Raw genomic sequence first — 21,987 nt, forward strand, 5'->3', positions numbered from 1 at the left:
CAAATCTGTTTTTAGCTACTCAATGTTCCCCAGGAAGTTCTTGAGCTGCTTCTGAAATGCACAGAAACATTCATACTGAAGCAAACCTCGCAGCTTTCAGCTATGGAGAAGGGACCGGGTGTGTGAGGAAGGGGGTCTGTCAGGATCACAGAACCGAGATCTTTCGGCGAGCGATCCCAACACCTGTGACTGACCTCAGAAACCCCACACTCACTAATTCCAGGACATCCTTTTCTGGCTTGAGTACTCAGCCGGAGAGGCTTGGTGGGCCGCCCCACTATTGAGTTCAGATGTGGGGTTACTGCTGCGTTCAGAGGAGCTGTGAAACACCTAACCCGAGAACCGCCTAGCTCTTCAAGGGGAGAAGGGACGGGCTCAGGGGCCACGGGCACATCCGCTCACGGAGCCCTCACGGGCCCGTCACCGGCCTCCGGGACTTCTGCTTTATTTGACAACTTATCACGGGCGGTGGGCAGGGCTGTCCCAGCACGGTGAAGAGGGCCGCGAGGAGGGGCTCCGCCGGCAGACCGCCCCAGCACCGGAGAGCGCGCGCCCCTCCACGCCCGCGCCCCTCCCCCGCTGCTCGTCTCCGGGCAGAAGCGGCTCCCGCCAGCCCGTCCTCTCCCGCTCCTCACGCGTCCGGGCGGACCGAGCCTCAGCAGGAGCCCCGCCTGTCTCCGGGCAGCTTGAACCCCTGAGCGCTCGCCCAGCCTGTCAGTAACCGCCGTTTGCGCTTTCTTTCTTTCTTTTTTTTTTTTTTTTTTTCCCTTCCTCTTCTTTTCTTCCCCCTTCTGCCTTTGTCCCGCTTGGTAACTGGGCTCTGACCAATAGCTGTCTCACCGGCCGGCGCCGGCTATCTTCTGATTGGTCCGCTCGGGGAGCGCAGCCGTCTCCCGCTCCTTCGCTGGAGCAAGGCAGACAAAAGACGCAGGCTCCAGGCTCCGGCAACCGGGATCAGCCAATCAGCACCCGGCTTAGTTCTCTTCCATCTCCTCCCTCCTCCACTCTCCCTCCCGGCTTGGCTCGCGTGCTCCAGGCCCTGACTCCTGGCGTGCGGCCAGCGCCCGGGCCGTACCATTCTGATTGAGACTTGGGGGGTGGGAAGAGGCTACCTGATTAAGGAGCCGAGGCCTAGGGAGCGGAGGGGAGAATTGAAAGCCGAGATGGAGGTCAGTTTCGTGAAGGGTTTTTTAGGTGCCTGACAGAACTCTTAGTACTTCCAGGATGGAGCCAGCGGAAGGGGGCAGCGGTGATGTTGGCTGTCCCCTTGCCCTGCGCGGTTGGGTGGCGCCTCAGCGGGGGGGCGCGGGGGGCGGGGGAGGATGTCCCCTCCGCGCCGTTAAAATGAAACTCTAGTGGCTGGAGTCAGGGCAGAGCGTGAGGGGAGCCGGCGCTGGCGGGGCTGCTCACACCCCGGAGGGAGCGCCCAGCCCAGCCGAGCCGAGCCGAGCTGACGGACTCTCTCACGGGCCCCAATCCCAGGGCTGCGGCAGCTTCGGTTCTGAGCCCGGCGGGAAAGGATCCCGAATCCCGGTCCTGAGGGAATAGCTCTGTGTAGACCAGTGGGACCCCGAAACTTGAACGCAACCCTCAGTCCCTTTTTTATGCCTGCCTTTGTCACTTCCCCAGCTTTCTCCCAGCGCGTTTTTGTTTTTGTTTTTTTCTCCCCTCCATTCTCCCTCCGAAGGACACAAAAGTGGCTTCCGCGGAAAGATCTGGAGGTGGTGGGAGATTTTTCTTTGGAGAACGATTGTGTGGAAAGGATTTTTGGGAAGCCGTTTTTAAACACCTCCGTGCCCCAAGCCTCTCTATACGCTCTGAGGAGAAAAACCCGTAGCTTGAAAGTTCGGGGGGCATTTTGCCGGGTGCTGTAAGAGGAGAGGGGGAGGACCCTGTCCTCGTCCTGGTAGTTGGCTGGACTTGTACCGGTCGTTGGAAAACCTGAAGTACATTTCCGTGTGGAACTTTTACAGATATATATTTTTAGATTTTTAAATATCAGATAAAAAATATATGCTTTCTATATATTTTCTGACGACCTGCCCCTGACAGCGCGATGTACAATACGGTGTGGAGTATGGACCGCGATGACGCAGACTGGAGGGAGGTGATGATGCCCTATTCGACAGAACTGATATTTTATATTGAAATGGATCCTCCAGGTACTTGGGAGAAAAAAATCTTGTGATGGGTCTGATTTGTGTTAAACAAGCCCTTGGTGATATTTGGAGGGCAGAAGTATTTCTGGGTGCACTAAATTCGGGATGAGAGATTTGCAGTTAGAGCTGCAGTAAAACTGCTTGTGGTTTACACGTTTAAAGTTTGCAGTTCGGACCCTGATCCTATTGTCCTGAGGAGGTGGGGGTGGGGGCTGCAGTGGGGGTGGGAGGAGAGGACCCCCTCCCCCTTTTTAAACTTTACTTTTGCATGTCGTAAAGGTTTTTATCGGTTCTTCACTTTTTTTCTCTCCCCCAATTAAAGACTTCTCCCTGCAAGGGATGTTTTATATCCCACTCTTGAAGTCATGCTTTCTCTTTGGGGAGATTCCTCCTTAAGGAGTCTGATTTGGGTCCTTGTGTTTTACCTTGGTTAACTTCTGAAACTGAGTTGCCTGTGTGATTATTCATTTTAAGACTCCTCGTTTCTCTTACAGAAACCAAATGCCGGTTAGTGATTTTCAGGGACTGGGCGTTCTTATTCAGTCATGGCCTTAGACTGAGGTTTTCCTTTTCAGAATATAGTTACTCAGAGAGCTCTGTGTGCAGCATTTTATTACTCTTTAATTTATGGTTGTTTAATTTATGGAAGAGTGTTTACTATAACTTAAATTCTCAGAAAAAAAAGAGGAACCTTCCTCTTTCGTGGGAATATATGATGTGCACATATATGTTATAGATTCCTGTACATATAATGTGAAGTATACATTATACTGTATTTTTTGTTTTAGAGCTTTGTCTGAAGCCATTACAGACATTTTGTGTATCTGGTAGGGAAAGAAAAGGAAGAGAAAATGGAAAAGTTTTTTTTTTAAATCTACTCCATTTTATGGTTATTAGCTGTCAAATTTTCAAGCCGTTTGCAATTATAGACAGTGTTTTATGTAACAATTTTGAATAAGTAGAGGGCCTTTGTGACTCCTGGTTTTTGTTGTGGATGAATTCATTATGTCTTTAAAAATGTGTTATAGCTAAGCCTATAGAATAAATTGTGTGTCTGGGGAGTCTCACTTATTATAAGATTATTTTTGGAAACATTGGAAAGGATTTGAGCCCATGCAAATGTAGTGAATTATAAATGTCGTATAGAAGGTATGTAGAAATCGTGTAGTGTGTCCTTGCAAACAGAAAATTATCCTCCTTGTTTTTTTTTTTCAATTAGTCATAGTATTAAATGATGGTATATTAAAAAACTACTAACATCGAATAAACGTTTTTCACTGTTGATCACTTAGAATTTTTTTTCATCATTTTGGAGCCTTCTTTGCTTTTATAATTGTGACTGCAATCCAGATGCGCTTTTCAATGTTCTGTAAAGTTTGTAAAATTTGCCACCCATCTATTGTGTATGTCTCCCCCTTTGTTTCCCCCAATGGTAAAGCATCACTTCTTCTAGATACATTTGTCATTTATGTGGTCGGGCATTTATTACATCACTGGTACTTCTTGTGTAAAAAGTAAGGTTGATAATTCTAGATTTTGGTTATTATAAAGATTATATATTCAAACTGCCTTAGAATCATACTGTGACATATAGCATTTTGCCTTCCAAACATACAAAGAAAATGTGTTGGGTGGGGAGGTGAGTAGGGAGGAAGGGAGAAAATAAGGAAGGCCCTAATGGTTGAAAAATATTGGCCAAGTTAAGTCTAGTCCAAAAATACTTTTAAGAAAAGTTGACTGTTATAATTAGGTAGGGATGTGGGTCTTATAAGATTGTACAGAAAATTCTGATCCAAACTTTGTTTAATTTCCATAGCAATAAACTTTTGAGCTTAAAATGTTCATCCTTGAATGAAATTTTATATGCTGAGATTCTATTCACAGTATTGAGAATATGCATATGCTGTTCTTTATTATCCATTTTGTATTCGTAATGTAGAATATGATTAGTTATTATTAATGGCTTTTTAAAAGGGAATCACACTTGAGTATGCTGAAGCATTGCCTATGAAGTAAGTGTTTGTAATGGAAATAATGTGATATGCCAACCTTGTTTTATATGAAAAAATTAAGTTTTTGAAACATTTGAAGCTATAGGTAAATCGTCAGTGAAGTGGTTGCAGCATGTTTTGTATCTGTTTTTCCTGGTTTCTACACCAAATCAAGCTCTTATTATTTCCTTCCTGGACTGATGTGATAGCACTCTTAACCTTTTTCCCGTTTGTACTCTGTTCAATCCACAGTAATGTTAAACTATCGTTTGATGTTTTTACCTTCCAATGTTAAATCTTCTAAAGGCTTTTTAAAGTCTTTCAATGGCTTCCCTTGGCCTGTTTTTCTTTTTTGAGGAGTGGGGGGCCCAAGTTGCTTGCTCCCTTATTTTTGCTTCTAAAATGATTTTCCAGTCCATTCTGGAGTCCATCATGATTTCTATGGAAGGTATTTTATATTTGCTGTGCCTTGAATGTATGCTTTTTTTCTTCTTGAGATGCCTTTCATGCCCAGTGTTCACTTGTTGAAATCTTTTATGTGTTTGAGACCCAGGTAAGAGGTCTTCTTTGCCAGGGAATGTGTTTTCCCTGATCCATTATGAGAAGTCATCCCACCTTCCTCTTCCCGCCCTCTGATAGCATTTTTGGTACGGAATTTCTTCCATTCTGTTTAGACCAGCTACTGTATTTATTTATGTATACTTCCCCCTGTGAAATTGGCTTCCCACCTGGTTATGAGCTTCTTAGATTGCTTAGGGTCTTGCAAGTAGTAGGCAATTTAATCATTTAATCAATATGTGTTGAATTAATAAATAACTAGGGTGCACTGTTTCTTTCTAGCCTTTAGGTGCTTTTTTACTTAAGGTTCTTGGTCGCTTCATTCCTTGACTGTTGTAATAGCCTAGGGTTAAATAACTTTTGAATTAGACATCTCTTGACTTAGGGCCCTTAATTGTAATGGTGCCAGTGTTTTTTGCATCTTGATTTTAGACTGAACCATAAATGCAGAATTTTTCTTTTTATTGCTTTTAGTGGTCTAAAAAAACTTTTAAAAAAGTATTGCCTTCCATCCTGTTTTTTACATGACTATTGTTAGCCATGCATCCTCAAGGTTTCTAATAAGTGCATGAATTGCTGTGTTTACTGTCAATTATTGGTAATGTAAGAATCCAAAGGGGTGTTTAAGGTCTTAATGATTATGTGTTTTCTAGCAGCAGTAAAAATACTGTTTATTTGCGACATAAAACTTTCTACTTTAGAAATGTTGAGATTGTGGTACATAGGAACTGGTTAGCCTTGCTGTGAATTTGGGAATCGGGATTATTCAGGGAAAAAGCAATTGCTGGATTGGCTTCTCAGTGAGACCCATTTCTGGTATACACAACTGCACAAAGCTTATATAAAGTGTTCTATTATCTTACCACTTTAGTTCTGATGTTATTGTTTTTATTTTAGGAAAATTAAGTGATTATTTTAAAAATAATAAGCATAACTCTATAAGATTGTCTGTAGACTTTGTTTTTATCAAGACAAACTTCTGGAATTATCTTTAGAACAGCAGCATTTTTTCAGTAGATAATTAGAACATTAATTAACAGTTTGGCGAAACAAACACAGGAAGGCCCAGAGAAGTGATTCTCAATTTTTTGATCTTTGTATCCTTTTTTCTTTTTCTTTTTCTTTTTTGACAGGCAGAGTGGACAGTGAGAGAGACAGAGAGAAAGGTCTTCCTTTGCCGTTGGTTCACCCTCCAATGGCTGCTGCGGCCGACGAGCTGCGGCCGGCGCACCGCGCTGATCCGAAGCCAGGAGCCAGGTGCTTTTCCTGGTCTCCCATGTGGGTGCAGGACCCAAGCACTTGGGCCATCCTCCACTGCACTCCCGGGCCACAGCAGAGAGCTGGACTGGAAGAGGGACAGAATCCCTGACCGGGACTAGAACCTGGGGTGCCGGTGCCGCAGGCGGAAGACTAGCCTATTGAGCTGCGGCGCTGGCCTCAGTATCCCTTTTAAATTCTGTCTTCCTCTCTTCCTTCCTCTTTCTCTCTCCCCCACTCTCCTTTTTCTTTTTTTAAAGATTTATCCATTTATTTGAAAGAGAGTTACAGAGAGAGAGGGAGAGGGAGAGAGAGAGAGAGAAAGAGAGAGAATCTTCTATCTGCTGGTTTACTCTCCAAATGGCTGTAATATCTGGGCTGGGCTGGGCTGGGTTGAAGCCTGGAGCCATGAACTCCATCCTGGTCTCACACAGGGGTGGCAGTGGCCCAACCACTTGAACCATCTTCTGCTGCCTTCCAGGAACATTAGCAGGGAATTGAATTGGAAGTGGAGCAGCCAGAACCAAAATTGGCACCCATATGGGTTGCTGGTGTTGCAGGCTGCAGCTTTACACACTGTGTCACAATGCTGGCCCATAGATTTTTTTTTAAAAAGATTTATTTATTTATTTATTTATTTTTTGAAGGCAGAGGCAGAGAGAGAAAGAGAGGTCTTCGTCCGCTGGCTCACTCCTCAGATGGCCATAACAGCCCGAGCTGTGCCTATCTGAAGCCAGGAGCCTGGAGCTTCTTCCGGATCTCCCATATGGACAGGTTCAGGGGCCGAAGCAACTTGGGCCATATTCTACTGCTCTCTCAGGCTATAACAGAGAGCTGTACTGGAAGTGGAGCAGCTGAGACTTGAACCAGCTGCCCATATGGAATGGTGGCACTGAAAGCTGTGGCATTACCTGCTATACCACAGTGCTAGTCCCTGGCCCATAGATTTTTTTTTTTTTTTTTTTTTTTTTTTTTTTTTTACAGGCAGAGTGGACAGTGAGAGAGAGAGACAGAGAGAGAAAGGTCTTCCTTTTGCCGTTGGTTCACCCTCCAATGGCCGCCGCTGCAGCCGGCGCACCGCGCTGATCCAATGGCAGGAGCCAGGATCCAGGTGCTTTTTCCTGGTCTCCCATGGGGTGCAGGGCCCAAGCACCTGGGCCATCCTCCACTGCACTCCCTGGCCATAGCAGAGAGCTGGCCTGGAAGAGGGGCAACCGGGACAGAATCCGGCTCCCCAACCGGGACTAGAACCCGGTGTGCCGGCGCCGCAAGGTGGAGGATTAGCCTATTGAGCCACGGCGCCGGCCTGGCCCATAGATTTTTAAAAATTATTGAAGACCGGGGCCAGCACTGTGGTATAGCAGATAAAGCTACCGCCTGTAGTGCCGGCATCCCATATGGACGCCAGTTTGAGTTCTGGCTGCTCCACCTCTGTCCAGCTCTCTGCTACGGCCGGGGAAAGCAGTAGAAGATGACCTAGGTCTTTGGGCCCTGCACCTGCGTGGGAAGGCCTGGAAGAAGCTCCTGGCTCCTGGCTTTGGATCGGTGCAGCTTCGGCTATTGTGGCCAATTGGGGAGTGAACCAGCGGATGGAAGACCTCTATCTCTCTGCCTCTCCTCTCTCTGTGTAATTCTGACTTTAATAAATAAATAAATCTTAAAAAAATATTGAAGACTGGGGCTGCTGCTGTGGCATAGTGGGTAAAGCCACCACCTGCAGTGCCAGCAACCCATATGGGTGCCAGTTGGAGTCCCAGCTGTTTTACTTGCAATTCAGCTCTCTGCTATGGCTTAGGAAAGCAGTAGAAGATGGCCCAAGTTCTTGAGACCTGGGCCTAGCTGGAAGACTTTCTCTCTCTCTCTGCTTCTCCTTTTCTATTTAAATCTTTCAAATAAATAAATCTTTAAAAAAATTACTAAGACCCTAAAGAAATTCTATTTAACTGGGTTATCTATATTATTATTTACTGTGTTAGAATAAAATGAAAAATTTAAAAAATACTTAGTTCATTTAAAATAATAGATGTCAATATAACTTTTTCAGTAAAAATGCATTAAAAATTAATGAGAAAGGTGATACTTTCATGCTTCTGCAACTATCTTTAATATCTAACTCATGGAAAACATCTAAATTTGCAATTCTGCTCCTGCATTCAATTTGGAAAACTGTATACCTGGGAGAGAATGAGAATGAAATAGACAAATAATATTTTAGTAATACAGTGTTATAAAAATAGTTTTGACCTCTTAGATACTCTGAAGGGGTTTGGGGAACTCTGGACCACATTTTGAGAACTGCTAGTCTGGAAGTCATCTGACTAGTTTGTGAAGATACCTGGTGAAGTATCTTCTGACCTTGAAGTCAGGTGAAGAGTGCTTAAAGAAACTTATTTGCTTATCTTGGCATACTTGGTATATTAAACCTGGTAAAATTTATTTATTTATTTATTTATTTATTTTGACAGGCAGAATTAGACAGTGAGAGAGAGACAGAGGGAAAGGTCTTCCTTCCGCTGGTTCACCCACCAAATGGCTGCCATGGCTGGCGTGCTGCGCTGATCCGAAGCCAGGAGCCAGGTGCTTCCTCCTGGTCTCCCATGCAGGTGTAGGGCCCAAGGACCTGGGCCATCCTCCACTGCACTCCCGGGCCACAGCAGAGAGCTGGACTGGAAGAGGAGCAACCAGGACAAATTCCAGCTTCCCAACCGGGACTAGAACCCAGGGTGCTGGTGCTGCAGGCGGAGGATTAGCCTAGTGAGCTGCAGCACCGGCCAAATTTATTTATTTTTAAGACTTATTAATTTATTTGAAAGAGCAACACAGAGACTGAGAGAGAGAGAGAGAGAGAGAGAGAGACTGAGAAACTGATCCTCTACCTGCTGTCACTCCCCAAATGTCTGCAATAGCCAGGGCCTATACCAATGGAAGCCAGGATCCAGGAACTCCATCTAGGTCTCCCATTTGGGTGGCAGTGGCCCAGGCACTTAGGCCCTCATCCATTGTATTCCCAGGCACATTAGTGGGAAGCTGGATTAGAGGTCCAACAGCTGGGACTTGAACTGGCATTCAGATATAGGATACCAGTATTGCAAGCAGTGGCAGAATCTGTAAAATTAAAATTAATGAAGTAAAATTTAGATTAAGTAAGAAACATTTTGGTAGAGAACTGGTACATTGGCCCTGTGATGATTAAGGAAAATATCTGCTGAGACCTATGATGAAAAAATCAATTATTTGTTGCTATGTGGTTCTTGCTATTAGCAAGATGGGTATCCTATTTCTGTGTTTAATTTTTTAAAATTAATTAATTAATTTGGAAGACAGAGTTATAGAGATAGAAGGAGAGAGAGAACTTAAGTCTGCTGGTTCATTACCTCAATGGCCACAATAGCCAGAGCTGGGCCAGGCTGAAGCCAGGAGCTTCATCTGTATGTTTCATGTGGACAGCAGGGGCCCAAGTACTTGGACCATCTTCTGCTGCTTTCTGAGACACATTAGCTGGGAGTTGGCTTGGAATTGGAGCAGCCAGGACTTGAACTGGTGACCATACAGGATGCCAGTGTCACAGGAGGCAGCTTAACTCACTCTACCACAATGCCGGCTCCTAATTTTTCTTATTTAACTGTGAGTACTTGAAGGGTTCATTCTATATAAATACTTCTCTTAGGTATGATAGGGTATTTTATGTTCTAATGACACTATAGTTTGAGAAAATGTTAATATAATATTGTAGTATAGGAAATACATTAATATATTCAAATGAAGTGAAAGTTGTGCCATTTTTTTTCTAATCGAAAACCAATGGGGCTGGGACTGTAGCTTAGTACATTAAGCCTCCGCCTGCAGCACTGAGATCCTGTATGGGTGTCTGTTCAAGTCCCAGCTGCTCCAGTACTGATCCAGCTCTCTGCTAATGGCCTGAGAAAGCAGTGGAAGAAGGCCCACATGGAATACCCAGAGGAAGCTCCTTGCTCCTGGCTTCGGATTGGCCCAACTCTGGCTATTTAGCCATTTGGGGAGTGAACCAGCAGATGGATGACTTTTCTCTCTGTCTCCCTGTTTCTGTCTGTAGCTCTGCCTCTCAAATAAATAAATAAATCCTTTTTTTTAAAAAAAAAGGAAAAGAGAAGTCGTTGCTTTTATTTAATGTGTATACTGTGTATCTAACTATATTTCATTAGAAGTTTGGTGATTTTCCTATTTGATAATGCTTTTTGATTTTATTCTCATCAGTATTTAGATGCTGAATACCTTTGTATTTTTCTTAAAGGTAGAAAAGTTAGTACATGTTTATGGTTGCAATATTTAATTAAGTAGGTAGAAAAAGATTTAAATATGATTAGGTCTATGTGATATGACATTTTAAAAAACTGGTATTAAAGAGGGAAGCAGCCTGAATGGAAAGAATATAGACTTTGAAAATAGATGGCATAGGTTGCAAATTGTCTTTGCTTCTTATCCACCCTGCCCAAAGTTTATATGGCTAGTACTTAATCTTTCTGAGCATCTGTTTTCTCTTTTGTCAAGTTGGACTAACATCTATCTTTCAGAGCAGAGGGGATCTGATGTACTGTACTGTATCAATTTCTTTTTTCTTTTTCTTTTTCTTTTCTTTTTTTTTTTTTTTTTTTTGACAGGCAGAGTGGACAGAGAGAGAGACAGAGAGAAAGGTCTTCCTTTGCCGTTGGTTTACCCTCCAATGGTCGCTGCGGCTGGTGCGCTGCGGCCGGCTCATCGCGCTGATCCGAAGCCAGGAGCCAGGTGCTTTTCCTGGTCTCCCATGGGGTGCAGGGCCCAAGCACCTGGGCCATCCTCCACTGCACTCCCTGGCCATAGCAGAGAGCTGGCCTGGAAGAGGAGCAACCAGGACAGAATCCGGCACCCCGACCGGGACTAGAACCCGGTGTGCCGGCGCCGCAGGCGGAGGATTAGCCTATTGAGCTGCAGCACCGGCCACTGTATCAATTTCTAGCATAATATTTGGTACATGGTACATGTTAAAGATTATTATTGATTATGTTATTCCAAGTCTACCTCTTTGTGTTCTTTTTTTTTTTTAAATTTTTTTAATTTTAATTTTTTTTTTTTTTTTTTTTTTTTTATTTTTTGACAGGCAGAGTGGACAGTGAGAGAGAGAGACAGAGAGAAAGGTCTTCCTTTTGCCATTGGTTCACCCTCCAATGGCCGCCGCGGCTGGCGCACTGCGGCCGGCGCACCGCGCTGATCCGATGGCAGGAGCCAGGAGCCAGGTGCTTTTCCTGGTCTCCCATGGGGTGCAGGGCCCAAGCACCTGGGCCATCCTCCACTGCACTCCCTGGCCACAGCAGAGAGCTGGCCTGGAAGAGGGGCAACCGGGACAGAATCCGGCGCCCCGACCGGGACTAGAAGCCGGTGTGCCGGCGCCGCTAGGCGGAGGATTAGCCTAGTAAGCCGCGGCGCCGGCCTGTGTTCTTTTTTTAAAAAAAATTAATTTACTTAAAGGCAGAATGACTGAGAGGGAGAGACTGAGGAGATCGTCTGTCCATTGGTTCATGCTCTAAATGGCTGCAACAACTGGGTTGGGCCAGCTTGAAGTCAGAGCCTGGAGTTTCCTGCATGGGTAGCACGTGCCAAGCACTTGGGCCGTATTCTACTGCTTTCCCATTACTTGCTGTGCCAAGATACTGGGCTTCTCTTTGTGTTTTCTTGCAGTGAAAAACCTTAAACAGATTTTTTTCCCCATTATTTATCTTTAATGCTTAAACTGGGGCTGTGTTTCATCCATTTTATTTTTGTAAGTTTTATAGTCTTCTGGTTATAACATCTTTTTTTTTTTTTTTTAGAATTTATTTTTTTTAAATATTATTTGAAAGGCAGATTGGCAGGGAAAGAGGGAGAGACACAGAGAAAGAGAGCTTCCATCCTTAGTTTCACTTGCCAAATGGCTGCAGTAGTTGGGGCTGGACCAGGCTGAAGCCAGGAATCAGAAATTCTATCTGGGTTTTGCTTGTGGGTGGCAGGGCCCAAGTACTTGGACCTTCTTCCACTGTTTTCCGAGGCACATTAATAGGGAGGTGGATTGGAAGTGGAGCAGCTGCGACATATACCAGCACTCCAGTATGGGATGCAGGTGTCACAGGCTGTGGCTTAACTTGTGCCACAGTGCCAGCCCCTGGTTATAACATTTTATGAGTTTATGAAAATGTCACTCTGTCACTTTTTTTGTTTCCATTGCCTTTGTCCAGTTCCTTGTCATCTCACATTTGAAATTTATAATTAAGGTAATAGTTGCTAACATTTGTTGAATAATTTTTCTAGACTAATTAAATGTTAATATTAGTAGCAAATGTTTTTATATGTACTGTTTCTCTTAGCCACATAGCAACCTTATAAAATATGCATTATTATTATTATTATTCTAGTTTATAGATGGAAACTGAGACTTAGGTTTAGTAATTTATTTCTATTACTAGCTTACAGCTAGCAAGTACCAGAGTAGGTCTGTCTGCCTGACTGTAATGCCCAGGCTCTTAACCAGTACCTGCTAACTGGTTGTTCTGTTTCTAATTTCTTCTTCCCTTGTCCATATACGATTGTCCTGAATTCTTCAATCAAAATAATACTAATAAAACATTATTTTCATTCTCTTAATGTCCTTCTCTGAAATAATCACCACACTCCATTTCTTTTTTTTTTTTTTAAGTTTATTTATTTATTTGAAAGGCAAAATGACAAAGAAACAGAGAGGTATCTTCTATCTGCTGGTTTACTCCCCAAATATCTGCAACAATCAGAGCTGGGCCAGACCAAAGCCAGGAGCCAGGAACTCCAAACAGGTCTCACAAATTATGTCAGAAACCTAAGTACTTAGACTATCATACGCCTTCCATGTACATTAGCAGGAAGCTGGATCTGAAGCAGATGTGGAACTTCATCCCAGATACTCCAATATAGGATGCTGTGTTCCAAGCAGTGGCTTAACCTGCTGTACCACAATGCCTACTCTCTATTTCTTTGAAGCAGGGGCCATATTCTTAAACTTGGCATATATGATATTTAGTATTATGCACCAAATTATATTCATAACTTTAATATTAATCATCTGTTCACATTTCTACTCTAGCCCAATACTCTGAATACTCTGAATACTCATTCGTACCTTCAAGCTTTTGGTTATACTGCTTCCTATGTAGAATATACCCATCCTGTCCCTATCTGTAAATCGGGATCCTGTGCTTGTCCTTTACTTGATTTTTAACTTTTATATATTTTACTTGAAAGGCACAGAGAGAGTGACAGACAGAGGGGTCCCATTTGTGGGTTTACTCTGAAAGTGTCTGCAAATCTGGGGCTAGGTCAGGCTGAAGCTGGAAGCCAGGAACTCAATTCAGGTCTGCTACATGGGTGGTAGGGACCCAAGGACTTGAGCCATCACCTGTGGCCTCTCAGGGTACTCATTAGCTGGAAGCTAGAATTGGGAGTGGAACAGGGATTAGAATCCAGGCACTGTGATATGTGATATGGGTATCCCAAGCAATGTCTTAACCACTATGCCAAAAAATTCTCCCCCACCCCTACTTTCTTCTTAAAACTTCCTCCCAGGCCGGCGCCGAGGCTCAATAGGCTAATCCTCCACCTAGCGGCTCTGGCACACCGGGTTCTAGTCCCGGTTGGGGCACCGGATTCTTTCCTGGTTGCCCCTCTTCCAGGCCAGCTCTCTGCTGTGGCCAGGGAGTGCAGTGGAGGATGGCCCAAGTGCTTGGGCCCTGCACCCCATGGGAGACCAGGAGAAGCACCTGGCTCCTGGCTTCGGATCAGCGCGGTGCACCAGCCACAGTGCGCCGGACATGGCGGCCACTGGAGGGTGAACCAACGGCAAAAGGAAGACCTTTCTCTCTGTCTCTCTCTCTCACTATCCACTCTGCCTGTCAAAACAAAAAATTTAAAAAAAAAAAAATTTAAAACTTCCTCCCAGAAATCTAGGACTGTGTCCCTTTGTATGTGGGACTATGGTCTTTTATTTTGACATGAAATTGTAAATGTATTTCATAAATGAGTGTAATTCATTTCTTTAACAAAACAAGTTTTTGGGGTCTGGCTGTTGTTTTTCTTCCATATGTTTTTTTCTTTAAATATCCAGTGCCCGGGTGTTTTATTAAATCTTAGGCCTATGGATCCAACCAACTTAATTTTGTGACTTAAGTTTTAAAATGTTGATATTGTTTATTATTAAGATGTAACCTTTAAACTTGGAAAGATAATTCATTCTAGCAAGGGAAATAACTAAAAAAGTGCAATACTCAATGTTATTAGCAAGATTTTGTGGTTTGTAATAAAAGTAAATTTTGATGAATTGGAAATCAGTATAAGTTTTTAAAAGTTGATAGGTTAGTTTTGCCCAGCATAGGACAAGTTGGAAACTTCAGTTATCCAATGTATTGTTATACTTGTTAACTTTAGAATGTGTAGGACTTGGGGCAAACATTGTGGTGTAGCTGCTGCCTGTGATGCTAGCATACCATGTGAGCACCGGTTTGAGACTCGGCTGCTCCATTTCTGATCCAGCTCCCTCCTAATGCACCTGGGAAATCAGCTGAAGATGGCCCAAGGTCTTGGGCCCCTGTCACCCGTGTAGGAAACCCTGATGAGTTCCACGCTCCTGGCTTTGGGCTGGCCTAGTCCTGGGTGTTGTGACCATTTGGGGAGTAAACCAACAGATAGATGATCTCTCTCTCTCTCCCTCTTCCTCTCTCTGCCTCCGACTCTGCCTTTCAAATAATTAAATAAATCTTAAATGTGTAGGACTTGACTTGGGATAACAAGATAAGGTCTGCTATTCATCCTTATTAAGATTGCTCTGCCTGTCAAAAAAAAAAAAGATTAATTTCTGAATTGGCTTCCCATATTTGGTACATTTTTTTGTTTCTTGTTCATATAAAGTAAGAGTTATTTAAGTTTTTTTTTTTTTTATCTTTTATTTAATGAATATAAATTTCCAAAGTACGTCTCATGGGTTACAATGGCTTTCCCCCCCATACCGTCCCTCCCACCCACCACCCTCCCCTTTCCCACTCCCTCTCCCCTTCCATTCACATCAAGATTCATTTTCGATTATCTTAGTATACAGAAGATCAGCTTAGTATACCTTAAGTAAGGATTTCAACAGTTTGTTCCCACACAGAAACATAAAGTGAAAAATAATAGATGATTTTTTTTTAAATGATGATGAAATCAGATCAGACCTATTGTCATGTTTAATCCCAGTGAGAGTCAAGTTGGGAATTGATAGTTTCTTTTTTTTTTTTTTTTAACAGAAGATCAGTTTAGTGTACATTAAGTAAAGATTTCAATCGTTTGCACCCCCATAGAAACACAAAGTGAAATATACTGTTTGAGTACTCGTTATAGCATTAAGCCTCAGTGTACAGCACATTAAGGACAGAGATCCTACATGAGGAGTAAGTGCACAGTGACTCCTGTTGTTGACTTTACAAATTGACACTCCTGTTTATGGCATCAATAATCTCCCTATGCACCAGTCATGAGTTTCCAAGGCTATGGAAGCCCCTTGAGTTCTCCGACTCTTATCTTGTTTAGACAAGGTCATATTCAAAGTGGAGGTTCTCTCCTCCCTTCAGAGAAAGGCACCTCCCTCTTTGAAGACCTGTTCTTTCCACTGGGATCTCACTCACAGAGATCTTTTTGCCAGAGTGTCTTGGCTTTCCATGCCTGAAATACTCTCATGGGCTTTTCAGCCAGATCCGAGTGCCTTTAGGGCTGATTCTGAGGCCAGAGTTATTTAAGTTTTAAAAGCAGAAGTGGCACTGGTCTAGGTCCAGCCTGCCAAATCATACTATTTTATGTGTCCCATGTCAGTTCAAACATTGCCCTGTATCCTGTTCTTTTTATAAGGAGTGATTAGATATTAATTACTGTGAAGGCCAGGGGCAGTCTTTTTTTTTTTTTAATTTATTTATTCATATGAAAGGCAGAGTTACAGAGAAGCAGAGGCAGAGAGAGAGAGAGAGGTGTCTCCTCAAATGGCCACAATGGCCGGAGCTGGGCCAATCTGAAGCCAGGAGCCTGGAGCTTCTCTCTCCAAATGGCTGAAATAGCCGGAGCTGAGCCTATCTGAAGCTGGGAACCAGGAGCTTCTTCTGGGTCTCCCACAAGCGTGTAGCAGTCCAAGCACTTGGACCATCCTCTGCTGTTTCCCCAGGTACATTAGCAGGGAACTGGAATTCAAATCAGTGCCTATATAGGATGCAGACATTGTAGGCCAGGGCTTTAACCCACTGTGCCACAGTGCCAGCCCCAGAAAAGTTTATTTTTATTTATTTGAAAGGCAGAGCGCAAGTGAGATCCCAGTGGAAAGAATGGGCCATCAAAGAAGGAGGTGCCTTTCTCTGAAGGGAGGAGAGAACTTCCACTTTGACTATGACTTTGTCTAACTGAGATCTGAGTTGGCGAACTCAAAAGGCTTCCATAGCCTTGGCAACTCATGACAAGAGCCTAGGGTGATTACTGACTCCATAAACAAGAGTGTCAATTTGTTAAGTCAACAACAGGAGTCACTGTGTACTTAACTCCTCATGTAGGATCTCTGTCCTTAATGCATTGTACATTGTGATTTAATGCTATAACTAGTACTCAAAAAATACTTTATACTTTGTGTTTCTGTGTGGGTGCAAACTGTTGAAATCTTTACTTAATATATGCTAAACTGATCTTCTGTATATAAAGATAATTGAAAATGAATCTTGATGTGAATGGAATGGGAGAGGGAGTGGGAGATGGGAGGGTTGCAGGTGGGAGGGAAATTATGGGAGGGAAAAGCCACTGTAATCCATAAGCTGTACTTTGGAAATTTATATTTGTTAAATAAAAGTTTTAAAAAAAAGAAAGGCAGAGCAACAGAGAGATATATATATAAAGAGATCTTTCATCTACTGGTTCACTTCCCAAATGCTCAAAGATAAAAGATATTTCTTGTTGTCTTTTTTTTTTTTTTTTTTTTTTTTGAGAGTGGAAGGTTTCTCTGAAAACCTCTACATTTTTTGGGCCAGAATTGAATAATATGCTACTTTCTGATCCAACCACTTTCATTACCCTTAGTCTAAGTACGTCCCTGAATCTGGGATGGTGTTAGCTTCCCCTGAGGCATATGGTTGTATTTGGGAGAGAATGTCAAGAAGGAAGTGGGAAGGCCACTCTGGAAAGTAATTAGGAAAAATACAGCTGTCATCAAAGTTCTTGTCTGTGTTTGTAAATAAAAAGTAATAAGGTTGGGCATGGTGGCGTCCTTGGGGACATCTATATCCTATATTGGAGTGCCTAGTTTGAGTCCAGCTTCCTGCTAATGTACCTGAGAGGCTGTGGATGATGGCTCAAGTATTTGGGTTCCTGCCACCCTGTGGAAAATCCAAATTCAGTTCCTGGCTTCTGGCTTTGTCCTAGCCTAGCCCCAGTTGTTGCAGGCATTTTGGGAAGTGGATCAGCAATTGAGAGATCTCTGTCTCCCTCTCTCTCTGTTATTCTGTCTATTAAACAAATATTTTAAAGTAGTAATAGCAAATTTATTTTTTCCTTTTCATAACAAATCTAGCTATGGGAAACTCATTTTCATTTTCAGAATTGAAATCAGGGTCATATACTATCAAGAGTTAAATATAAGGGCCGGCGCCGCGGCTCACTAGGCTAATCCTCCGCCTAGCGGCGCCGGCACACCGGGTTCTAGTCCCGGTCGGGGCGCCGGATTCTGTCCCGGTTGCCCCTCTTCCAGGCCAGCCCTCTGCTGTGGCCAGGGAGTGCAGTGGAGGATGGCCCAGGTGCTTGGGCCCTGCACCCTATGGGAGACCAGGAAAAGCACCTGGCTCCTGGCTCCTGCCATCGGATCAGCGCGGTGCGCCGGCCGCAGCGCGCCGGCCGCGGCGGCCATTGGAGGGTGAACCAACGGCAAAGGAAGACCTTTCTCACCTGTCTCTCTCTCTCACTGTCCACTCTGCCTGTCAAAAAAAAAAAAAAAAAAAAAAAAAAAAAAAAAAAAGAGTTAAATATAAGACAAGCCTTTTTCTGTCTTTCTTATCAATTGTGTACTAGAAGGTGAGGGAGCTGACTTATCTGGCAGTTTTTTCATTTGAGGAATATAGGCTTTGGATGACTGACCACTCACATCAGTTTGTGAGGAAAAAATGAATCTTGTTTGTACCCTAATTGAAGACCAACGAGTAACAGCAGAAATGATATCCAGCATTATAGATTTCAGTTGTTTCAATTTACAGAAACAATTTTTACAGAAACAATTCTTTTTTTATTTTTTAAGATTTATTTATTTGAAAGAGTTACACAGAGAAGGAGAGGCAGAGAGAGAGAGAGAGAGAGAGGTCTTCCATCCACTGGTTCTCTCCCCAGATGGTCGCAATGGCTGGAGCTGCGCTGATCCGAAGCCAGGAGCTAAGAGTTTCTTTGGTCTCCCACGTGGGAGCAGGGGCCCAAGGACTTGGGCCATCTTCTGCTGCTTTCTCAGGCCATAGCAGGGAGCTGGATTGGAAGCAGAGCAGCTGGGAGACAAACTTTCACCCATATGGGATGCCAGCACTGCAGGTGGCGGCTTTACCCCCTACGCCATATCGCTGGCCTCAGAAATAATTCTGACTGAAAAATAATATGGAGTAATTTTTTTGCTTGGTGTTTACCAAAACTTGCTCCCAGATCAGCTGCAGAAAAAGCAGAACTTTGAATGGAGATTAAAAACAGGTAGGATCAAGATCCGGAAGGATTTCTTTAAAGAATTCTAACAGGCAATGAAATGACTTATCAGTATGAACCTGAAGACAAAGCACAACCAAAATAATGGCAATGAAGAGGTGAAAGTGGTCCAATCAAAGTGCAACTAGACAAATCAAAACAGGCCTTTTCTTCTCAACAGTTTATGCACAGGAATAATTTTTGCAGATTGGAAAGCAAATAATTATACATTACATATTTTTGTATTCGGGGAAAGCATATGGTTCTTGTCTTTTTGGGACTGGCTTATTTCACTAATTTTGGCTCAAAGTCTAAATGAACTTAATATCTTGTAACCACACAGGAAGTATTTAGATGTTACGTTGTTATTGGTTCTGTTTCACTGAAAGAAATTATACATGACTAATTGACAAAAAATTGTATATGAGTGAAATGATCATTTATACATTCAATAATTTATAGCTGTTATTGATATTCATATTAAATTAGGGTCTTTTTGCTTTTTACTTGTTGAACTTCTTATTCAGTGAAGTATTAAACCTTTTTATTGTAATGTAAATTTAAAATATCTTTTTTTTAAAATGAACTCCCTGAACTTTTTTAATATTTTATTTATTTATTTGAAATTCAGAGTTACATAGAGAGAGGAGAGGCAGAGAGAGAGAGAGATAGAGGTATTCCCCAATTGGCCTCAATGGCCGGAGCTGTGCCGATCCAAAGCCAGGAGCCAGGAGCTTCTTCCAGGTCTCCCACATGGTGGCAGGGGCCCAAGGACTTGCACCATCTTCTACTGCCTTCCCAGGTCATAGCAGAGAGCTGGATTGGAATGGAGCAGCCAGGACTAGAATCGGTGCCCATATGGGGTGCTGGTGCTTCAGGCCAGGGTGTTAACCTGCTGCGTCAAGTCCGACCCCTAAAATATCTTAAAAACTAAAAAAAAAAAGAAAGGTGGAAGGAAGAGTGTGAGGGAGGAGGTGAATATCATTATGTTCTTAGACTTGTATCTACAAATTGTATTGAATCTGTTAAAAAATTAATTAAAACAATATTTTTAAGATAAAACAATAGCTATGGGAATAGTTTTTTGAAATGCTGAAGTAATTTTGTATGTTCACTTTCTGAAGGGTCAAAGGGCAATAATATCTGCTTATTAGGAGAGTATGTTTTGACAACCCAAAGTTTTAGCAGAAAAATGGGAAAGCTTCATCAGAGAGTTTTTCTCCACAATAGTGCTCCTGCTAATTCCTCTCATCTAGCAAGAAAATTTTATGCAGGCTTAAAAAAAGTGTTTTTTTTGTTTTGTTTTGTTTTGTTTTTAGCAGGGAGAGAGACAGAGATAGAAAAATCTTTTGTCTACTGGTTTATTCCCTAATGCCCATGACAGCTGGGGCTGGAGCTGGAGCTAGGAACTAAATCTGGGTCTCCCATGTGGTTTTTAGGGACCATCACCATCTTCCTTCTAGAGTGCACAATTCTAGCAAGAATTGAGAGCAGAGCTGAGACTTGAACCTAGGCATTCTGATACGGGATATGTGTGTCTCAAGCAGTGTCCTAACAGTTGTAACAAATGCCCACCCTGAGAGTTTTGATGGCAGAACATTTGGCATCTACTTTACAGTCCTGATTTGGTTCCTTCTTTTTTTTTTTTTTTTTTTTTTTTTAAAGATTTATGTATTTGAAAAGCAAAGGAACAGAGAAAGAATAAGAGAGTGAGAGAGAGAGAGACAGAGTGCTTCCATCCAACAATGGTTTACTCCCCAAATTCATGCAAAAGCCAGGGCTGGGCCAGACTGAAACCAGGAGCCAGGAACTCCATCTGAGTCTCCCAAGTACTTGAACCATTATCTGTCTCCTTCCCAGGTGCATTAGCAGGAAGCTGGATTGGGAGCAGAGTAGCCCAAACTGAAGCAGGCACTCTAATCTGAGATATGGGCATCCTAAGTGGTGATTTAACCTGCAGTGCCATAGTGCCTTCTTTAGTATATGACTTTAAAGTAAGACATACATTATATCTTTGAATTAACATATGTAAGTATTGATTTATCTAATATGTTGGAAATCTAGAGGCAGTATAATGGAGTAATTAAGAAAGGGGCTTTGGAATCAGAGCATCTGAGTTCAGATTGTGCCTTTGCCACTTTAGAATATGTTACTTGGGAAGTTTAGTTATCTTTTCTGTGTTGTGGTTTCCCCAGCTAAAAATGGGGTGATAAAGGATTCAGTAAATCAATAATTGTAGTATACTTAGTGTAGTACCTGGAATATATTAAATATCCATACATTGTTTGTGTATTCATGTTTTTCAAGGGATATTTGATTGTCAAACTCTGTGAGCAAAGCATAGCAGGGAACAAAGCAACAAAAATTTCTGCCTTCATGGTGTGTATATTTCTTTTTTTTTTTTAAGATTTATTTTATTTATTTGAAACACAGAGTTACAGAGAGAGTTAGAGACACAGAGAGAAGTCTTCCATCCACTGGTTCACTCCCCAGATTGCCTCAATGGCCAGAGCTATGCTGATCTGAAGCCAGGAGCTTCTTCCAGGTCTTCCATGCGGGTGCAGGGGCCCAAGGACTTGGGCCATCTTCTATTTTTATTATTTATTTATTTATTTTGACAGGCAGAGTGGACAGTGAGAGAGAGAGACAGAGAGAAAGGTCTTCCTTTTCCATTGGTTCACTCCCCAATGGCCGCTGCACTACGGCCAGTGCACCATGCTGATCCGAAGCCAGGAGCCAGGTGCTTCTCCTGGTCTCCCATGCAGGTGCAGGGCCCAAGCACTTGGGCCATCCTCAGTGCCTTCCCGGGCCACAGCAGAGAGCTGGCCTGGAAGAGGGGCAACCGGGACAGAATCCGGTGCCCCGACCGGGACTAGAACCCGGTGTGCCGGAGCCGCTAGTGGAGGATTAGCCTATTGATCCGCGGTGCCAGCCCAGGCCAGGGCTTTAACCCGTTGCACCACAGTGTCAGCCCTGGTGTGTACATTTCTAAATAAAAGGGGAGAGAGAGAATAAACAAATTCTTAAATGAAGTACATAGTGATGGTGATAAATGTTATGGAGAAACAGCTGAGAACAAAAATAGACAGTTCTGGGTGAGGGGAACTGCTGTGAGGGAAGCACGCCATTCAGATAGATGACAGGTGGAGGATGGGGGAGTGGGCCAGGTGGAGAATGTCAGGTGATTGACCAGGTGAAGGAGCATCTTTGTGAGATGTTCAGTGATGACCTGTGAGGCCAGTGTGACTGGAATGGAAACAGGGGAAGGTAGTAAGAAATGAAGAGAAGTAATGGTG

General features: G+C 43.1%; 1 protein-coding gene across 3 annotated transcripts in view; it reads left to right on the forward strand.

Moving 5' to 3' along the window:
- Nucleotides 1–581: 581 nt before the first annotated feature.
- PIK3R3 (phosphoinositide-3-kinase regulatory subunit 3) overlaps nucleotides 582–21,987 on the forward strand; it is a 155,006-nt gene continuing 133,600 nt past the window's right edge. Inside the window, exons 1-2 of one of the 3 annotated variants that reach the window (XM_051857838.2) lie at nucleotides 582–713; nucleotides 2,053–2,162. In XM_051857838.2, coding sequence (XP_051713798.1) covers nucleotides 2,057–2,162 — 106 coding nt within the window. In that variant the 5' untranslated portion in view covers nucleotides 582–713; nucleotides 2,053–2,056. Of the gene's footprint in view, nucleotides 714–1,026; nucleotides 1,170–2,052; nucleotides 2,163–21,987 lie in introns of those variants that run through there. The other 2 variants (XM_051857837.2, XM_070078571.1) reach the window with 2 other exon arrangements.

The sequence above is a fragment of the Oryctolagus cuniculus genome, chromosome 7 (genome assembly GCF_964237555.1).
Source record: "Oryctolagus cuniculus chromosome 7, mOryCun1.1, whole genome shotgun sequence".
Classification (NCBI taxonomy): Eukaryota; Metazoa; Chordata; class Mammalia; order Lagomorpha; family Leporidae; genus Oryctolagus; species Oryctolagus cuniculus.